Source organism: Emydura macquarii, unplaced genomic scaffold (genome assembly GCF_026122565.2).
Source record: "Emydura macquarii macquarii isolate MOO-44397 ecotype Brisbane River unplaced genomic scaffold, CSIRO-AGI_Emac_v2 contig_2825, whole genome shotgun sequence".
NCBI classification, from domain to species: domain Eukaryota; kingdom Metazoa; phylum Chordata; order Testudines; family Chelidae; genus Emydura; species Emydura macquarii.
In genome coordinates, this window is record NW_027132962.1 from 4,871,694 (window position 1) to 4,889,360 (window position 17,667).

Genomic DNA, 17,667 nt, shown 5'->3' on the forward strand with positions numbered 1-17,667 from the left:
ATTAAATACATTACCATGGTGATTGCTATAGTAACATTTAAACTGGCATCATTGCTAACAAATCCCTTCTATTGATCACAGCAGGCCTTATTTCACAGTACACCTCAAGAATCTAAATAAAATATTTTACATTAAAAAAGATTTAAGAAATACCTTTCCCTCCACCCCCTCTCCAACTGCTATGTATTAAGGAGAAGTATGTCTTTCATATGAAGGTAATTAATTTACCTGGAATTCCCTTAGGACTTTGATATCAGAGTCACTCACTGCAATGGGAGATTTTAATGATTTCAGGTTACTTCCACAGACCTATAAAACAGTAAAAAGTGTTCATTTTCTGCCATTGAAAATCACAAGGTATCACTGGTTTGCAACACGAGGAAAGAATGCAGGTCATAATATGTGTCTAATATAAGAGAAGCTTGTCATAAATAATGTCTTTAACTCATATGTATCTAAGGAGAGAAAGTGTTTTCCACTGTGTAACAGGAATCATCGATGGACAGGGGGACTGAATAGCAGCAACAGAGATTGCATATATGCTGTAGTATTGGACCCAGTACATTTCACAAATTAGAAAGAAAAACAAACAAAATCTTTCTTTCCTGTCTCAAACTTAGGTGTCTCACTGCTTCATTGAAAATCAATGAGAATTTCCATTGCCTTCAGTAGGGACAGGACTGTTCCATCATTGTAACAAATTTAACTCTACAGATAATGCATATATTATTTTCTATATTATCACACACAGTGGGAATAGAGATAGCTCCATTATTCATTAGCTCCCAAAACACAGGCTTCTACCGCTTGAGATGAAAAAATACACCTTTGGCTGAAGTAAAAGTAAGCCCTATTGTCCAATAAGCAAGCCCAGTGAGCCACTCACTAGAGGGAAGCACCAGTTCACCACAGTATGTCATTTACTCCTGCCCTGGCTGGAATAAAATATGGGAGCAGACAGTCTTTCTAGTATAGACCCTTTTAAAGAATTACTGCTTAGCAGGACAGAATTCCTAATTGCAGGAATGCCTAGAACAACTGCCTTTAACCTTGCTCATGGCTAAAGCTTGCTGATGACTTCAGCCTACACACCAGCTAGTTGAGTGGGTTAGACATGTCCATCAGTCCTTGGTCCTGCTTGGAGATAGGGTGCATTGGCTGATGTCCACTTTCTAGTGGTTTTTTTTTTTTTGAGCATATAATAGGTAGATTTTGGGAGGAATGATTAATAACAATGCCATATTAGAAGCCTTGAACCTACTACTTAAACAGAAGGCAGATTCTTTGACAGATATGTGGATGTATGGGGGTTCAATTAACAATAGGAAAAAGCCCATATGTTCCATGAATATGAATAAAGTATATTGAGAATGACATGAAAAAATAAAAAGACCAGGTGGACGAGGTAATATCTTTTATTGGACCAACTTCCGGGACACCTTTCAAGTTACACAGAGCTCTTCTTTGGGTCTGGGAAAGCTGAAGAAGAGCTCTGTGTAGTTTGAAAGCGTGTCTCTTTTACTAACTTTGTCCAGTAAAAGATATTTCCTCACCCACCTGGTCTCCCTAATATTCTGGGAACAACATGACTACAACACTGCAAACAAATGAAAAAAATAATTAAACATTGTAAGTAAGAAATAGCAGAAAGCAAAATGTATTCCCTAGATTTTGTCAAAAACCCTTTGGTCCAAAATTTGATCAGAAACTAATTTAATGTTGTATATTGCTTTTGTTGCTTAATCAAGATACATTTAAGTATATATTTTCACTGCAGAGTATTTGGAGTTGCTCATGGAGTTGAGGGGGAAACAATTTGCCCTTCCTGAAGACATTTTTGAGATTTCAAAAAAGTCCTGTTCCACATCAGGATGAAACTGATAACTTTCAATTTATTTATTTATTTATTTTTGCAGAAAACAAGAGACACCCACCGCAGACTAACCAATAGCCCAGTGGATTGGGTACTCATCTGAGATGTGGGAGACTCAGGCTCAAGTCCCTACTTTAAAGCAGGTAGATTAATCTGGATCACCCACTTCCCAGGTGAGTGCCCTATCCACTGGCCTATTGGCTAATCTGGTCTCACTTTCTGTGGGGGTTGGGTTTTTTTGGGTCAAAACAAAAGTTCATCCCAGACCTGAGAAACTTTCCCAATTAAAGTTTCATCAAAATGAAACATTTCTTGCAAAGACTTGTGGTTTCCACAAATTAGTATTGTCTTATAAGAAACAATTCCATTGAAAATTTTCAGACCAGCTCAAGTTGCTGATAACTAAAACTAAACTTTGTTGAGTTTTGCCACTTAAAATAATAATAAAAAATGCTATTTTAAATGTATAAACAGTATTACATTTGAGTCAGGTGTGTCTGAATTATAAGGTTACACATTATCCAGTAGAGGACACATTCTTCACTTAAGAAGTTGGGAATGTACAGGTGTTAAATTAGCCACAGGAGAGCTCTTCCGTGGTTCTCTGAACTCACCAGGAACATACTGAGCATAAGAGGAAGGAAAAATAGATATCGACTATACCTAAAGAATTCAAACAAAACATGCTTTCTAATTTATGCCAAGATCTATGTACATGCACGATTTTATGCAAATCAGAGTTCATTTACTGTGTGCTTTGATTCTTCAATTAAAAAAAGAAATGAAGAAAATTAGAATTTTCCTGCATTATAACTAAAATTTCCTGCATAAATTAGACACCTATTAAAAAGTTTTCTTTTTGTTTTTAAAACCCGATGCTAGAGAGTGATAAATATTCCAAGCTTTCACGTCTTTCTCAGATAAAAAAGGTTATTGAAGTTACTAAAATACACCAAGGCTTTGATCCTGTTTCAGGATCCCTGTGTCCATGCAGAGTCTCATTGACTTAAAATGGACTCCCCACAGATTCAAAGATCTATACTGGCCAGGTGTGGTAAAGAATCAGGTCTAACTGTCTCAGCATTAAGCTCTCCAAATTTTCCACTGAAACTGTTTGTTGACAGAAAGTTTGTTTTCAACTAAATTCACTGTTTTGTGAAGTATCTGCTTTCTTCAGGACATTTCAACTTCTCAAAAAACACAGGCACCTGAAAAATAAAAACAACCAAAAACTTTGATTCAAAATTGCTGCCACAGTGCCCCATTGCAGTTCAGATGCCTCATTCTCCTCTTTGGGGCAAGTTTCTCAACCAGACTATGTCTCTCATGATGCTTCATTGCCATGGAACTCCCAGAATGCAGTGCAGCTGTTCAGCAAGAGTAAAAACCATATTGCCACATGATAGTTGTAGTCCAGAAAAAGAGCCCAGCCTATGGAAGAGAATGAGGTCATAAGGCATCTGAACTAGAACTTCCACGAAGGGGAAGGGAGACATTTTCAGATCAGCTTTACTCCCAATGCAGAGTGACTCCAGTGGGATTTAAAAATGTTACAATTAAAAATGTTATAATTCTTCCAATAAGTATAATTCATCCCAGTTAAGGGGACCTGCTTCATTTCAACCCTTATGAGCAAATCCTACATGCAGCTCTCTATCACAGGAAGTCCCTTGGCAGAGGAACTGATGTGGTTCCACTGTTTAAGCAAAGGCAGGATTTGGTACTGGGTATGCAGGAGGAATGCATCTCTGTACAGCGCAAATCTTAGCTTCTCTGGAACCACGGTGCTCGGGGGAAGGTGAGAGGAGTATCAGGTAGGGGCAAAACAAGGGTAAGCCATGTGAATGAGTGAATTGAAATCTTTGTTTCTGTATGGATCTTCCCTCAGCATCACAGTAGCAGCTAGGGAGTGGCTCTGTGATTTAGAACTCAACTAAAAATTGTACCTAAATTACCAAAGCCTGATTAAGTTTTAAGACCAAGAAACATATCACCTGATTAAATCATTATTTGTGCATGTAATCATACACATGGGAAAAGAGGGAGAAGGAGGAGGACGGAGAAGACTTCAAGAGCCTGATATTAAAATTAGCTTAATCTGTATGTGTAATTACCTCAGTAACAAACTAAAATCCAGTGGTTGTACAAATGAGTGGCCTGTTTGTTGTGCTTGTCTTTTGTGTGCAGTTTTCTGATTTGCAAGCGCAACTGTGGCAACCACACATGCAAGCTAGGAATGCAGTTTTAACAATGAAGCTGTCAATATACTCTAACAGAGTATACGGAATTAGACATTATTACAATTCACCCAGAAACTTTTGTCCGTTTTACAGGTCCTATTAAAGTGGAATACAACCTTTGAAAAGTTTTGTTCTGGTGAAACAGGATAGACATCAGTCCCAGCAGCATCCTTGGCAAAGCTGCAGATGATGAGGACTTGCCACTGCTGGTCATTTCTGTTCTGGACCTGTATGCTTCACGTGGTTCACGTGACACCATCCCCCCAAAGGACTAACAAGTATGCACAAAACAGAAGGATGCTGGGGTTGTCACAGGATGATGGAGAAACCCTGCACCGCACCAAACGTGGCTGGATGTGGAATCAGTTTTTCTTGCTGGAGGAGTACACAGGTCCAGATACTCAGTATGTGGGCAAGGTAAGCTCTGCATTTAAAAGACCTCAAAGGGTAGATGAATCTAACAAGTGGTGTTTTTCTCTGGACAGTTCTTCCTACTTGATTTCTTATATAGAGGCAGTCTTATTTTTTCATCAGCACTAAAGTAAATCACATTTAATGTCTTGTAATTTGAGGGAGAAGGGTTAGGAACTGCGAGGGGGGAATGGTGGAGTGCTGTGAAAAACAGGAACACTTCAGCCTAAACATTACTAATTCCTGGTTACACAAACACACATCTGTGGGGGTGTTTCAATCACTGTATCATTTCAAGTCGATGTTCAATTTTCAGGGATAAATATTACAAAAGAGAATCAAAAGGTTGGGGGGCATCCAGAAACTTCTCTTTTGTGGTATTTGCAATTATGCAGAGATATATTCTCCACTACACGCACACTAAATTCCATTGATTAATAATGAAAGTTGTATCTATGCACAGTGGAGACATTATACTATTAAGAACGGTGGTTGAGAAAACAAAAAAGCCAGTCTGATCTTCAGCCTTTTTCCAGAAAACAAACTCTTTACTTAAAGGTCTGAAAAAAAAGTGAGCCCTCTTCCAGCTGTTACCTCCAACAGCATCCCTGAATTCTAACTCCATCTTTGTGACTCCAAGTTAGCCTCTGGCCTTTCCAGGTAATACTGACATCAAGGAATCTCAGATTTGCAGCCTTTGCTGTGCCTCACCATCTGTCTGACATTCCTGGTTTTCTGGCAAGGCTAGGTGATTTGGGAAGTTGGGCAGGGTGCAATAGAACAGATACAAAGAAGGAAGTATGACTGGAGATTCTGGCAAATATTTGTGTAAATTTAATTACTTGTTCTTGGTAGGTGCCCATTTGTGCCTCAACCATGGTAAAGTTCAAGCTGTTTTCCTTTTGCAAAGAAAGATTACCCATTTTTCTCCTTTTCTGGTGCTCAGATGAAGGTGATTAGGGATTTTTCAATCAGATAAACCAAAGGCTGTTTTTACATACTTCTCTGACCAAGGGATCCTGAGAGTGTGAACTATTAGAATAGAAAAATGAATTCAACCAAGCAAAGAGACTGTGGGCCTGATTCTGATCTCACTTTTACCAACATTACACTGGTGCAAATCCACTGATTTCAGTGGAATTACTCCTGATTTATGCTGGTGCAAGTAAGATGAGAAGAATAGCACATGAAAGAGTGGGAACAGAGCAGATGCATTTCAAAATTATCAGATAACTTTGAATAGGTATGTGAACCAGACTTCTGGAACTTTGGTGTTTTCTTAATCTCTAACACACCCTATTGCATAGAAAGGTTTATAAACATAAAACTCAGTTTGAGATGTCTTTGGATAGTGAATAATCATTCATATGAGAAATACAGTGGCATCCACAGTATTCTAAATCTCCTTAGACTTGGTTTCTCTGCCTGATCACAGAAATATTTAGGCCTTCACAAAAAGAGGAATCTGTATCTTAGAAAATCATTTAGAAAACCAGTAATTAGGAAACTGCAGGTAATTCTGACTTCACTCACACAGGTGTGGATACAAAGTAATTGGATTGACTTCAATAAAGTTAATATGGCATACATCTGAAATAACTGAGATCAGAATCCCACTCTCATTTTTTCTTTTCCAAAAAGAAAATGTATCTCTGAAAGAAGGGACAACATTGTTGAATATACAGAAATGCACACCTGGCCCTGTCCTACTTTCCTCAAATGCCCAAAATTCCCACTTTAAGGAATGCCATATTGGACCAATAAAGACACACTCCATACTATGCCTTAGCCTGTTAGAATGTTTTCTGATCTGACAGTGTACATAATGGCCATGATTCTGCTCTCAATTACACTAGTGTAAAACAGAAGTAATTCCATTTCAGTCATTTATCTTATCATAAACATGGCATGAGAAGTGTAGCAGGTCCAAAGTGTGACAAAAAGGAAAGTCACTTAAGGGATTTAAAAAAAAACAAAAAAAACAAAAACCTCTCTTACAGCAATATCTGTTCTGAGAAAAGCCAAAGTCTCAGTTTAGTATTCTCTAACTGAAACTGATGGCAATTATCAAATTGTGTTACATGTGAGGAGAGAGCACTTTTACTCATACTCAAGGGGACTAATCGATAGCAAGAATTCCTAGCCAGCCCTTCTTTAATATGGACAGACACTGACTGAAGGACTGTTAGAGTAATAGAATTATGTTGTAGTAGAAAGAGAATTAAATTAATTCAGAAATTATTATTGTAAGTACACTTGTTAGAGGATCAGATAGTTGACTAAAAAAATAGTATTTCTCTGTAGTTGGTACAATTTCTGATAAGTTCCACTGAGTACTGTAGAACTACCCTTAGTATATTTTGCCTATGATATAACAATTTGTTATTAGGAATAGCTGGGACTGGATTACTTGGCTCTACTACCTGATTGCAAGGAAAGCTGCCTTTCAATTTAATACCTATGATCACATCACACATAGGTAGGCATTATGCTTTTGTGTCAATGAATACTTTGACCTAACTTATACCTGTGTATCCCCATTTACTTTTAGCACAGGACCAATTAACACCAATTGTATGTCATCACTTTTGAACACATTGCACCATATTCCACAGTGACTTACATGTGCCTCATGGAGTCTCAATTACTGAAATTCCTTTGTGGCACAGGGGTCAGACCAGATTTCCATGTTGCTTATTTAAAAATGATGAGATAGTGTTTGTTCACAAGAAGGCTCGCATGTGCTATCATTACTGGTGCGAGTGTGTATTTGCATAAGGAGTATGTAGAGGAGTGACCTGTCCCTCCCTGTCAATCTCTCTCTATTTTAGTTTCCCCACCAATAGACTGGGGATAATAATATTTATTCATAAATCTCACTGGAGTACTAAAGATGCATGTACCTACAAAATGCTAAGTACTCTGAAAATCAGGCTCTAGGTGTCTTAAGATTGGACAAAATCACTAAGTCACCGAACATTAATGTGCTCTTCCCCGCATATTGCCCTGCACTCAGCTTCAAGCTCTCCTCCCTCAACCCCCTCCACACACACTCACACACAACCCCAAGCTCTTACCCAGATAAGTGGTCAGACTGAAGACCACCATCCCCGCCAGAATCCAGGCAGTTCTGGGAGCTCCAGGCCCCATCCTTTTCCTCCTGCATCTCCACTTCCCCAGGAAGCACCAAAAGCTTGGATCAATCCTCCAACCCACCTGGAGACTGGATTTTTCTGGTGCCCTCTGCTCTGCTTCTCGGAAGCTGGGGGCGTGTGGTACCCATGAGCACCAGAAAAACTGCAACGGTGTTGGGGACAGGGTACAAGCAGGGGCTTGGGTTAGAACACCACTGACACCTTTGTCATGATGGAGGGGCAGCTTGGCCAAATTTCTAGCTCTAGTCAGGGGCCAAGTGGGGGACCTGGGCCCCCTACCTCTCCCATATTGCACCCCTGCTAATAGAGGCAGCAAGATATGCCTGTAAAGCACAAATGTTCGCCTGGGCAGCATGTCTTTATGAGATGCTCCGAGACATAGATCCCTAAATACCAGACTGTCAAAGAATTCTTAATTTTTTCCATTTATTAACACTGTTCTTTGAAAAGCAAAGTCATCTAACAGAAAATTTTAAAGAAACCAAATCCCAGGCAAAAGTCATAATTAGCACACAGTTATGGTTGAAAGAATCTGTGACTTACTTCAGCTGGAAAATCCTTGAGAACATTGCAAATGTCAGAAAGCCTGCAAATTAAACACACCAATCTCCATGACATGTTCATGGTTTCAGATTTAGTGGGCTATCTTGTCCAAGCTTCTAAGGGTAGTACAGATAGGGAGGGATTCTTCAATGAGAACAGGGCAAGTCAGGTACTAAAGAGAGTGAATCTGAGACGGTGCAGTTGCAGTGTCTGATTCCCTCATCGGTGTGCTTACAGCACTGAGGGAAAGAGTAGGCAGTCAGAATAGCAAATCTGTCCCTTTTATATAGTTTTCTTTGCAAAGCACTATTAAAAAAATCTATACTAAACAGCACTTCCAAATATTTTGAGGTTTTGTCTATTGCATGGGGAGCACCAGATGACATCCCTAATCTGGGCTTGGAGAGTGAGTAGGAAACTGTGGTTTTTCTAATGCTTTCTCTGTTTTGTTCATTTAGTTGACAGTCTGTTCTTTGATTTGTGCATATGTTTTGGGCAATTATTATTTCCCATTGGTTGTTTGTTATATCATTATAATCAATAAGTATGGGTTACATAAAAAAAAAATACCAACAACACACATCAGGTACTCTCTCTCTCTCTCTCTCTTTCTCTCCCACTTCCGCTACCACCAGTGGGCTGTCCCAGACGTTATAGCAGAATGTTATTTTGATTTGTTTTTAAAAACAATCACTGTATTATTCACTTAGAAAATTTTGTACAGTATATGTTGTTCTTTTAACTAGGACTATATAAAAACATGGCACATTCTTAGCCAGCAGGTCTGCTGCATGTTAGAATACTTTTTAATACAGTTTAATCTAGTTAGGCCTGAGGAACCAAAACACCTGAGTGAGAGCTTCTTAGTAAAGAGCTCTGTCAAAGATGCATAGGTGCCCATCAATTACACCTGTGCAAACCTATTATTGGAAGCCAGGTTATATGAGTATCACTGAAGTCCCAGTATGACCTGCAGAATCTTTAGTACAGGTGACGATGCATGAGGAGGAAAGAATTCAATTTTGTTAGGCTTTCAGTGCCAACAATAGATTTGCACAAGTGTAACTGATTGAAACACAGTAAACAAGTCTGCTGATGATGCACCAGAAAGAACAGAATCCTGTTCATTTTCTCAGGTGTTTTGGCTCTGCAGGTCTAACAGGATTAAACTATATTAAAAACTTATTTCATTTTGCAGAGCTAGCAGTTAGAGGGAAAAAATCTCCTTAGTTATCAATTGTGTGCGTTTGGTATGGAAATCATTGAGAGTCAATAAATACAGAATCCAATAGCATCACCTTTGGGACCAGTTTTCAGGATAGAGCCATCCTGGAAGAAAAATAAGTGAAAAATATTTCATGGCTGGCTAATTGCAAGAACTTTGTGACATTTTTTAGATGATTGGTTTATTCACCAAAATTTTTTGGTTGATCTGAAACTATTTGTGAAATTCATGGAAATTTGACACAGCACAGTGAAGACCCCATAGTACGACAACATAAGAAAGTCAATGGGAGATATGCAAGCTACTTTACATAGCTTGTGTATCTCCTGTCAACTGCCGGTGGCAGTGTAGACTAAACCTAAGTCTCTCTTGCTGAAGATCTTCCACTCTATACAAAATGCTTAAATAGTCATTGGATCAGTGAATGAAAATGATTGTATAACCCCTTAGAGCACTCACCTGGCATGTAGGAAACCCAAATTCAAATCAGTGCTCCAATGAATATTTAATTAATTACATCTGTGGACATTTTGGTCATTCATAGAAAGGTAGGAATGGGTGGATAGTTTGGAAAGAATCTGAATTTGAATCTAGTGGGATAAACACAGATATTACAAATTTGGTTTGGAAGACAGATTCATGTCCAGAATCTCAAATTGTAAAACCAGAAAGGATCATCTAGTCTGACTTGCTGTATATCTCAGGCCATAGAATTCATCCAGTTACCCTGTATCAAGCTCACACTTGGAATGGCTATCTCACTACCGAAGGTAAATTACTGTGCTCACCCATTCTCACCTCCTACTCAATGCTTGTCATTAGGTCTTAAGTATCGGATTCCACCTCCCCCATTGTTCTCAATGCACCTGGATATCTATAAGATGCCTCTGTGTTACCTATTTTCTGTATTACTGCACCTGAAGAAGAGAGCTGAAGTTTCTCGAAAGCTTATGCCTGCAAATGTTAAATGTGTTAGTCTTTAAAGTGCCACAGAACTCTTGTTGTTTTTGCTGTATACAGACTAACACGGCTACCCCTCTGGAACTATTCAATAACTTGTGTTTGACTAAACATATTTTCCAGAAAGACACCTAATCTTGATTTGAAGACATCAGGTTATCCCCTTTCTACACTTTGCTCTCAGGAATGAAGTCCTTCATAGAAGTCTTACAATTCATATATTTGGAGGCCAAAAGGGACCATTATGGTCTTTTCGTCTGGCCTCCCACATAACACAAGCTGTAGAATTTCACCCAGTAATTCCCGCATTAAAGGGATCTTTTAGAATGACAATTTAAATGCTCTCAATTTAAAGATTTCCATGTGATGATGAACTTACCACTTTCCTTAGCAACCTGTTCCAATTATTGATTAAACAGACTGTTTGATGCTGTCACGATGTGATTATTTCAGAACTGTGAAGATATTTGGAGACTATTTTAATATCTAGTAAGCCTGGATTCAAAGACTTGGGACAACCAAATCAAAATCTAGACTGTCTCATAAAAAACTGTGTTGGGTTACTACTCTAGGCTCTGTGTTCTGGGATCCAATTCTCCAAGTGTGGGGAAAAGCAAAGAGCCAGCCACATCTCCCGGGATGGCCCAGAGACCCTGCAATCTGGGTCAGGAGAGGGCCAGCTGAATTGGGAAGCTGGAGGCCAAGAAGAATCCCAATCTCCAGAAGCCCATCCCCAAAGTGTGTAGAAAGGAGAAAGTGCCCTCAGCAAGCGAGTTCACCAAATTTTGTGGACATCAGAAGAACTCAGAAATTACTAAGCAGGCCCTTCAGCCACTTCTAACAGAATGGCAGTATACCCCTCTCCAAGCAGCATAACCACCACTGGCACCTTCAAGCAAGAATTGCCAGCACATTTCACAATACAGTGCTCTAGAGAATTTGTAACGATGGAATGCTGTACACAAGAACCATATGCTGGAAAAGAGAAGAGAAGAAAAGTAAATGTCATTTCCTTTCTTTAATCTACAGTCATTTAGGTTACCATCACACACGGACTGGAGAGGTTTAATTAAGAAGTTAGTGATGATGCCACAAATTCAGGTCAGGTAAATATATTACCATTTAGTGCATACATAAAACTTTTGCTTAAACACATATGAATACGGAATTAAAGCAAACCAGACACTGCCATTGCAATACAGACTGAAGACATACTGCAGTTATTAAGCTGGCTTTAGACTATTAAATTAGTTAAAAGGTTAATATAGAAGAATATTGGCTGCGGCTGCTGCAGTATCATTGACTGCTTTAAATTTCAAGGGCAGATATGACATATTACACCAGGGACATTGGCTAATTTCCTACCTGTCACTAGATCTCAAGATGTTTTCTGGGAGATCTCAGCATTGGCTGTGGTGTCACAAACCATTATTTCAACTGTATTTTATGTGTATTTGTGATAGCAATTTAATTAATTTCTCATGATTTGTGGATCATGTCTCTCTCCTTCTCTATCACCACCTTCTTTCTCACTTCCATGTGCAGATTTATCCTGAAAATAAGAATATGAACAACCAGAGAGGAGTATTGGGTAGTGGTTATGGCATAGGACTGAGAGTCATAATTCTTGGGGTCTACCTAGTCTCTCTCTACCAATGCAAAAGTATATGAACTTGTTTGAAAATCTGGACCAGGGGGCATCCACAGTAAACTCACTGACCACACCACTTAATTGCAGGTCCCATCTCCCAATAACCACTCTGTGATTTTATAGAATCATAGAAGATTAGAAATGGAAGGGACCTCAGGAGGTCATATAGTCCAGTGTTTCTCAACCTTTTTGATATTAGGGACCAGCTTCCTATATTGTGTCAGGGAGATCTCAGGGACTGGAGCCAGTCCATGGACCGGCCATTGAAAAACACTGATCTAGTCTAATCCTCTGCTCAAAGCAGGACCAATCTCAACTAAGTCATTCCAGCCAGGGCTTTGTCAAGCTGAGCCTTGAAAACTTCTAAGGAAGAAGATTCCACCGCCTCTCTAGGTAACCCATTCCAGTGCTTCACCACCCTGCTAGCGAAAAAGTTTTCCTAATATCCATCCTAGACCACCCTGCCCTGCAACTTGAGACCATTGCTCCTTGTTCTGTCATCTGCCACCACTGAGAACAGCCTAGCTCTATCCTTCCTGGAGCCCTCCTTCAGGTAGTTGAAGGCCGCTATCAAATACCTGTTCACTCTTCTCTTCTTCAGACTAAACTAGCCCCATTCCCTCAGCATCTCCTCATAAGTCATGCGCTTCAGCCCCTAATCATTTTTGTTGCCCTCCACTGGACTCTCTCCAATATGTCCACATCCTTCCTTAGGTGGGGGGCCCAAAACTGGACACAATACTCCAAATGTTGCCTCACTAATGCCGAACAGAGGGGAATAATCACTTCCCTCCATCTACTGGCAAGCTCCTACCAATGCAGCTCAATATTCCATTAGCCTTCTTGGCAACAAGGGCACACTGTTGACTCATAGCCAGTTTCTTGTCCACTGTAACCACCAGGTCCTTTTCTGCAGAACTGCTGCCTAGCCAGCTGGTCCCCAGTCTATAGCAGTGCATGGTTCTTTATCCTAAATGCAGAAATCTGCACTTGTCCTTGTTGAACCTCATGAGATTTCTTTTGTCTCAATTCTCCAATTTGCCTAGGTCACTTTGTACCCTATCCCTATTCTCCAGCGTATCTCCTCCCAGCGTAGTGTCATCTGCAAACTTGATGAGGGTGCAATCTACCCCCTCCTCTAGATCATTAATGAATATGTTGAACAAAAGTTGTCCAAGGAATGAGCCCGAGGGCACTCCACTTGATACCTGCTGCCAACTAGACATTGAGCCGTTGATCAGTACCCATTGAGCCTGATGATCTAGCCAGGTTTCTATCCACCTTATAGTCCATTCATCCAACCCATACGTCTTTAATTTGCTGGCAAGAATACTGTAGGAGACCACATCAAAAGCTTCACTAAAGTCAAGGTATATCACGGCCACCACTTTCCTCACATCCACAAAGCCAGTCATCTCACTTTGATTAAGCATGACTTGCCCTTGGTGAATCCATGCTGACTGTTCCCAATCATCTTTCTCTCCTCCAAGTGCCTCAAAATGGATTCCTTGAGGATCTGCTCCATGATTTTTCCATGGTGTGAGGTGAGGCTGACTGGTTCCCCGGATCATCTCTCCCGATTGTCACAAGTTTTCAAAGATAATAGCCAATGGTTCCGCAATCACATCAGCCAACTCCCTCAGCAAAATCAGTTGCATTGCATCCGACCCCATGGACTTGTGCATGTCCTGCTTTTCTAAATAGTACTGACCCTGTTCTTTCACCACTGAGGACTGCTCACCTTCTCTCCATACTGTGCTGTCCAGTGCAGTAGTCTGAATATGAATATGGTTTGAATATGAAGGTTCTATAAATTCCATGGCTTTAGGCATATTCTTGCCTAGTGAACAGCAAATGCTCTCGGGTTAGTTGCCTTTTTTTCTCTCCATCCACAACACTAAATTTCTTGGTTTTCAGGCTATCTAATATAATTTTATGTTAGTTTCTGTACTTAAACTGTACTAAATAAAGTTTTAAATCTGGAACTATAGACTTGGCAGGAATCTTTTGCCTTAAAGCACAGGGAAAGCAGCATTAGAAAGGTTCATGACAGTACACTGGTCAGGGGTGTGTTTTTCACACCTCTGAACGATGTGGCCGTGCTAATATAATTTTTCAGTATAGACCAGGCCTAAAGCTTCCTCCAAAACAATGAAAGAATGCTTGTATGCTAAAAGCTTGATTGCTATACAGACAGAACCATAAATGTGTTGAGAACTAGGAAGCTGAACACAATATGTTTGGGAAAAAATACTGTTTTCCATCTGAGTTGTCTGACCTCTTTCAAATACATAAATTGCATATGAAGTATAAATAAGCAGAGGGTCCTCAAATGTCTGAGGTGAGGGTTCAGCAATACCTTAATTACTGGTACAGTTGCTATGAAAAGACAAAAATAAATCCATCCTTGGTTTGGGCTTTAGTTTCATTTTCCAAAGGAAAATGGTGCTCTTTTCAGCTTTCCCAGTTTTCCCAGCTGACATGTAATAGAGCCAAACCAAAATAATAATCTCTGTTTGCTGCTTAATTATGGATTGCTTTGCTTCCAGGACTAGGAAGAGAATAAAATTAACTGCATGCAAACCCCATGCTCCTTCAAATGATCATATGCAAGCACACAGTGAAACACCACCCAGAACTGCTAGAATGCATAAAGAGTATGCAGCAAGTCAGCCGTCAATATTGCCAAGCAAAATGTCAGAGCACACAAAATCCTACTGTCAGCATTGGGCAAATACGGGTAGGATCATACATCAAACCAGTGGAATGTAACAGGGATGAAAGTAATAGAAATTAAAATTACTTTTCAAAACTAAAGAATTAATTAGGGAATGATGGCCTTTTGAAAGGATATCTTAACTCTCCCATAGAGCACTACAAAAGGGATATAGTTCCCTTTATAATTCTGTAGGATAAATAAAAACTGTAGTAAGGTTGTTGGTTTCTATTACAAGATATAGGATTTTTTTTTCATAAGGAAGCCCTAAGCATTACTGATATAGAGCAGGTAGTAAAGGTAGACTAGCCCTAAGCTGAAACACAAAAAGGAGCATTCAGTGAGTGTAGGATCACACAGTAAACCCATCCACAGTAATGACAAGAGGCAATCCATAGAGGTAAATAATCCATAGAGGCAAAGGTGATAAACCATTAACAAAAATGCATATTGGGACATATAGTAAACTGACTCCAATATGATTTCTGTCTTATTCTTCTATCACCAAGAATCCCGAAAAGCACCATCACATCCACTCAGATCTGTTTCCCACTCAATACTCTCTCCAGTCCAATCTAGTCCCTGAATCACCTAAGTATCTTTCCTCCCTGCCCACAATGTTCCCCAGACACATTCACCACTCAGCATCCTTGGAAAGGGACTCATGGCTGCTTTCAACATCTTTTCCCCTCTCCCAGGTTCTTTGGTGGCTTCCTCCTACTATCTTTTTGGGAGAGAAAAAGGGTCATTCTCCTCTCCAACTATAAAGTTGAGCAGAGGGGATTGTAGGCTCCTCCTTTTCCCCTAAGGCAGCACAGTCTTCTCTCTGTTGCACCCATCACTGCTGTCGAGTGAACATTGCTAAAGAAACCAACGGGTTCATTAGGGAACAGTATGCATTCAGTAAACCCCACGGAGCCTGGGAGTAGGGAACAGGGAACAGGGAAAGGGCCACCATACCACCTTTCACAAAGCAGCTAATGGCAAATAGGGGCAGAATGTGAATGGAGTGAGAGAGACTGGAGTGGAGTGCAAAGCTTTCAAAACCAGTTGTATATTTTACTGCAATATCTGCTACCATACGGGACATGTCTACTGCTCATTTTGTGAACACTCCTCCCCCTTCCTTCTTTCCTTCAGCAGCATCAAGATTTCGCTCTCCCCACAAAAGGCCAGGCTCTCTTCTAAACTTCCCTGACTAAATCGAGATTCTCTCTCTTTATTGGTCCATGACAATCTCTTTAGCCAGAAGTGGCTCCTCTGGCTCCTTTCTTTGGATGGATTGGGTCCTTCTTTTCCATTTTCAGCTATGACAGGAGTTGAACAGAAATGAGAAATGCAGATGACGTGCAGATTCAGGTGAAATTTGTCAATTTTGGATTCAGGTAAGTAATTGTAAATCTAGCTAAATAATTTGTCTGCATCTATTAGAAGCCTAGATCCTATTTCTCCTGTCACTTGCATTGATTTTATGCCAGCATAACTCTATGAGTTACTCCTCAGTTACACAGGCATAAATGAGCTGAGATTTTGGTCATTACAGTACAGTTTAGCTATATATGAAATTTGGGAGGTGAAATTTGAATAAGGGAAAAACACCTTGACCTCTCCTTCAGCCTCATCATACCTAGAGTACACTAGACTTTCATCTCCTCCTTCAGCAACATCAACAACTTTTTTTTTTCTCTCACTCGTTGTAAGGGAAGTATTTTTTTTTTTAATTCTTCCATATTAACAACACATAAAGGGAAAATAACAAATATTTCCAAAGTCCGGATTTTAAGTGCCATATAACTACAACTGGCTTATCAATAATAGATGTTAGATGAGGGTGAAGTGTGATCAGAGCAATTAGTAGTCGATATAGAGGGAATGTGACATTAATATGAGGCAACTACTAAGATCTTTCTGTTCAAATTTATATTGAAAATAGTAATATTCCTAGTAGGAGATGATGGTGACAGGGGGTCAATTACGTATGGATTTCTTCTGGAAGCAACATTTTTTTTTATTAGCATGGCATATACATTTCCCATGTTGCAGAATCAGATAGAATAGAAAATATAATTTGAAATATATGCTTATCACAGTTAAGTGAGGGGTGGTGAATAATTTCAGGGAGAATTTCCATTTCCGTATTTTTGAAGCATGCTCAGTTATAATTCCCATCACCTCCACAAATGTCTTTGCATCTAATAATCATCAGGACAAAGTTACATTGAGGAAGCAACCAAGTAGTCATGTAGGAGACCTACAGAAAAAGAGTTGCATAAGAATATTAATAAAGTAAGAGTATATTAATAAAAACAAAACAGAATCCTTAAAGTGTATTGTCTGAGCTATGTCTTCATTCAGACATATTTCAAATGACAGTGTGTTGCATATTGAATGAATTGATAAAGACGTTTGGTATCAGGAGTGAATGCTATCTACCCTGCAATTTGACATATCTGTTTTCTTTTTAAGTATTTTGAAGTTCCCTGCAGAAATGAAAGTTAGTCACAGAGATTCTAAAACCTACAACTTATGACATTAAAAGTTAGAAACCTGGCAAACTTTTAATACATGTGGTGTTTTCGATTACTGATAACACTGACTAGTGAAAAAGAAGCATGTAGTAGAAAATAAAGCTATATATTCCTACAGGGATGAATTTCTACTGCTGATAAATGGCAGTGCTGAATATTTTATCAAACATTGGTTACTTCACATAAAAAAAATACCAGTTTCAACACATTAAAGGCCCTTTTGTGTTTGTTTTCTATGAACACCCCGCATCATGTGTACACACACACACACACACACACACACACACTACTATTAATATTGAATTTGCAAAAGTTTCTGCATTATATGCATATATATCTGCGATGACATTTGCATTGAGTTCAAT

The 17,667-nt window shown here is 39.4% G+C and overlaps 1 protein-coding gene and 1 long non-coding RNA gene across 2 annotated transcripts in view; one reads left to right on the plus strand and one right to left on the minus strand.

The window, feature by feature from the left end:
* LOC137166260 (uncharacterized) overlaps positions 1-17,667 on the minus strand; it is a 201,586-nt gene that overhangs the window by 36,548 nt on the left and 147,371 nt on the right. Inside the window, exon 3 of the long non-coding RNA XR_010923606.1 lies at positions 229-309. This is a non-coding gene — a long non-coding RNA (uncharacterized lncRNA). The remainder of the gene's footprint in view (positions 1-228; positions 310-17,667) is intronic.
* The window catches only part of CDH9 (cadherin 9), a 103,238-nt gene that overhangs the window by 28,347 nt on the left and 57,224 nt on the right, over positions 1-17,667 (plus strand). Inside the window, exon 2 of the mRNA XM_067567911.1 lies at positions 4,207-4,530. Within this exon, the coding sequence (XP_067424012.1) occupies positions 4,300-4,530 (231 nt within the window). The 5' untranslated portion in view covers positions 4,207-4,299. The remainder of the gene's footprint in view (positions 1-4,206; positions 4,531-17,667) is intronic.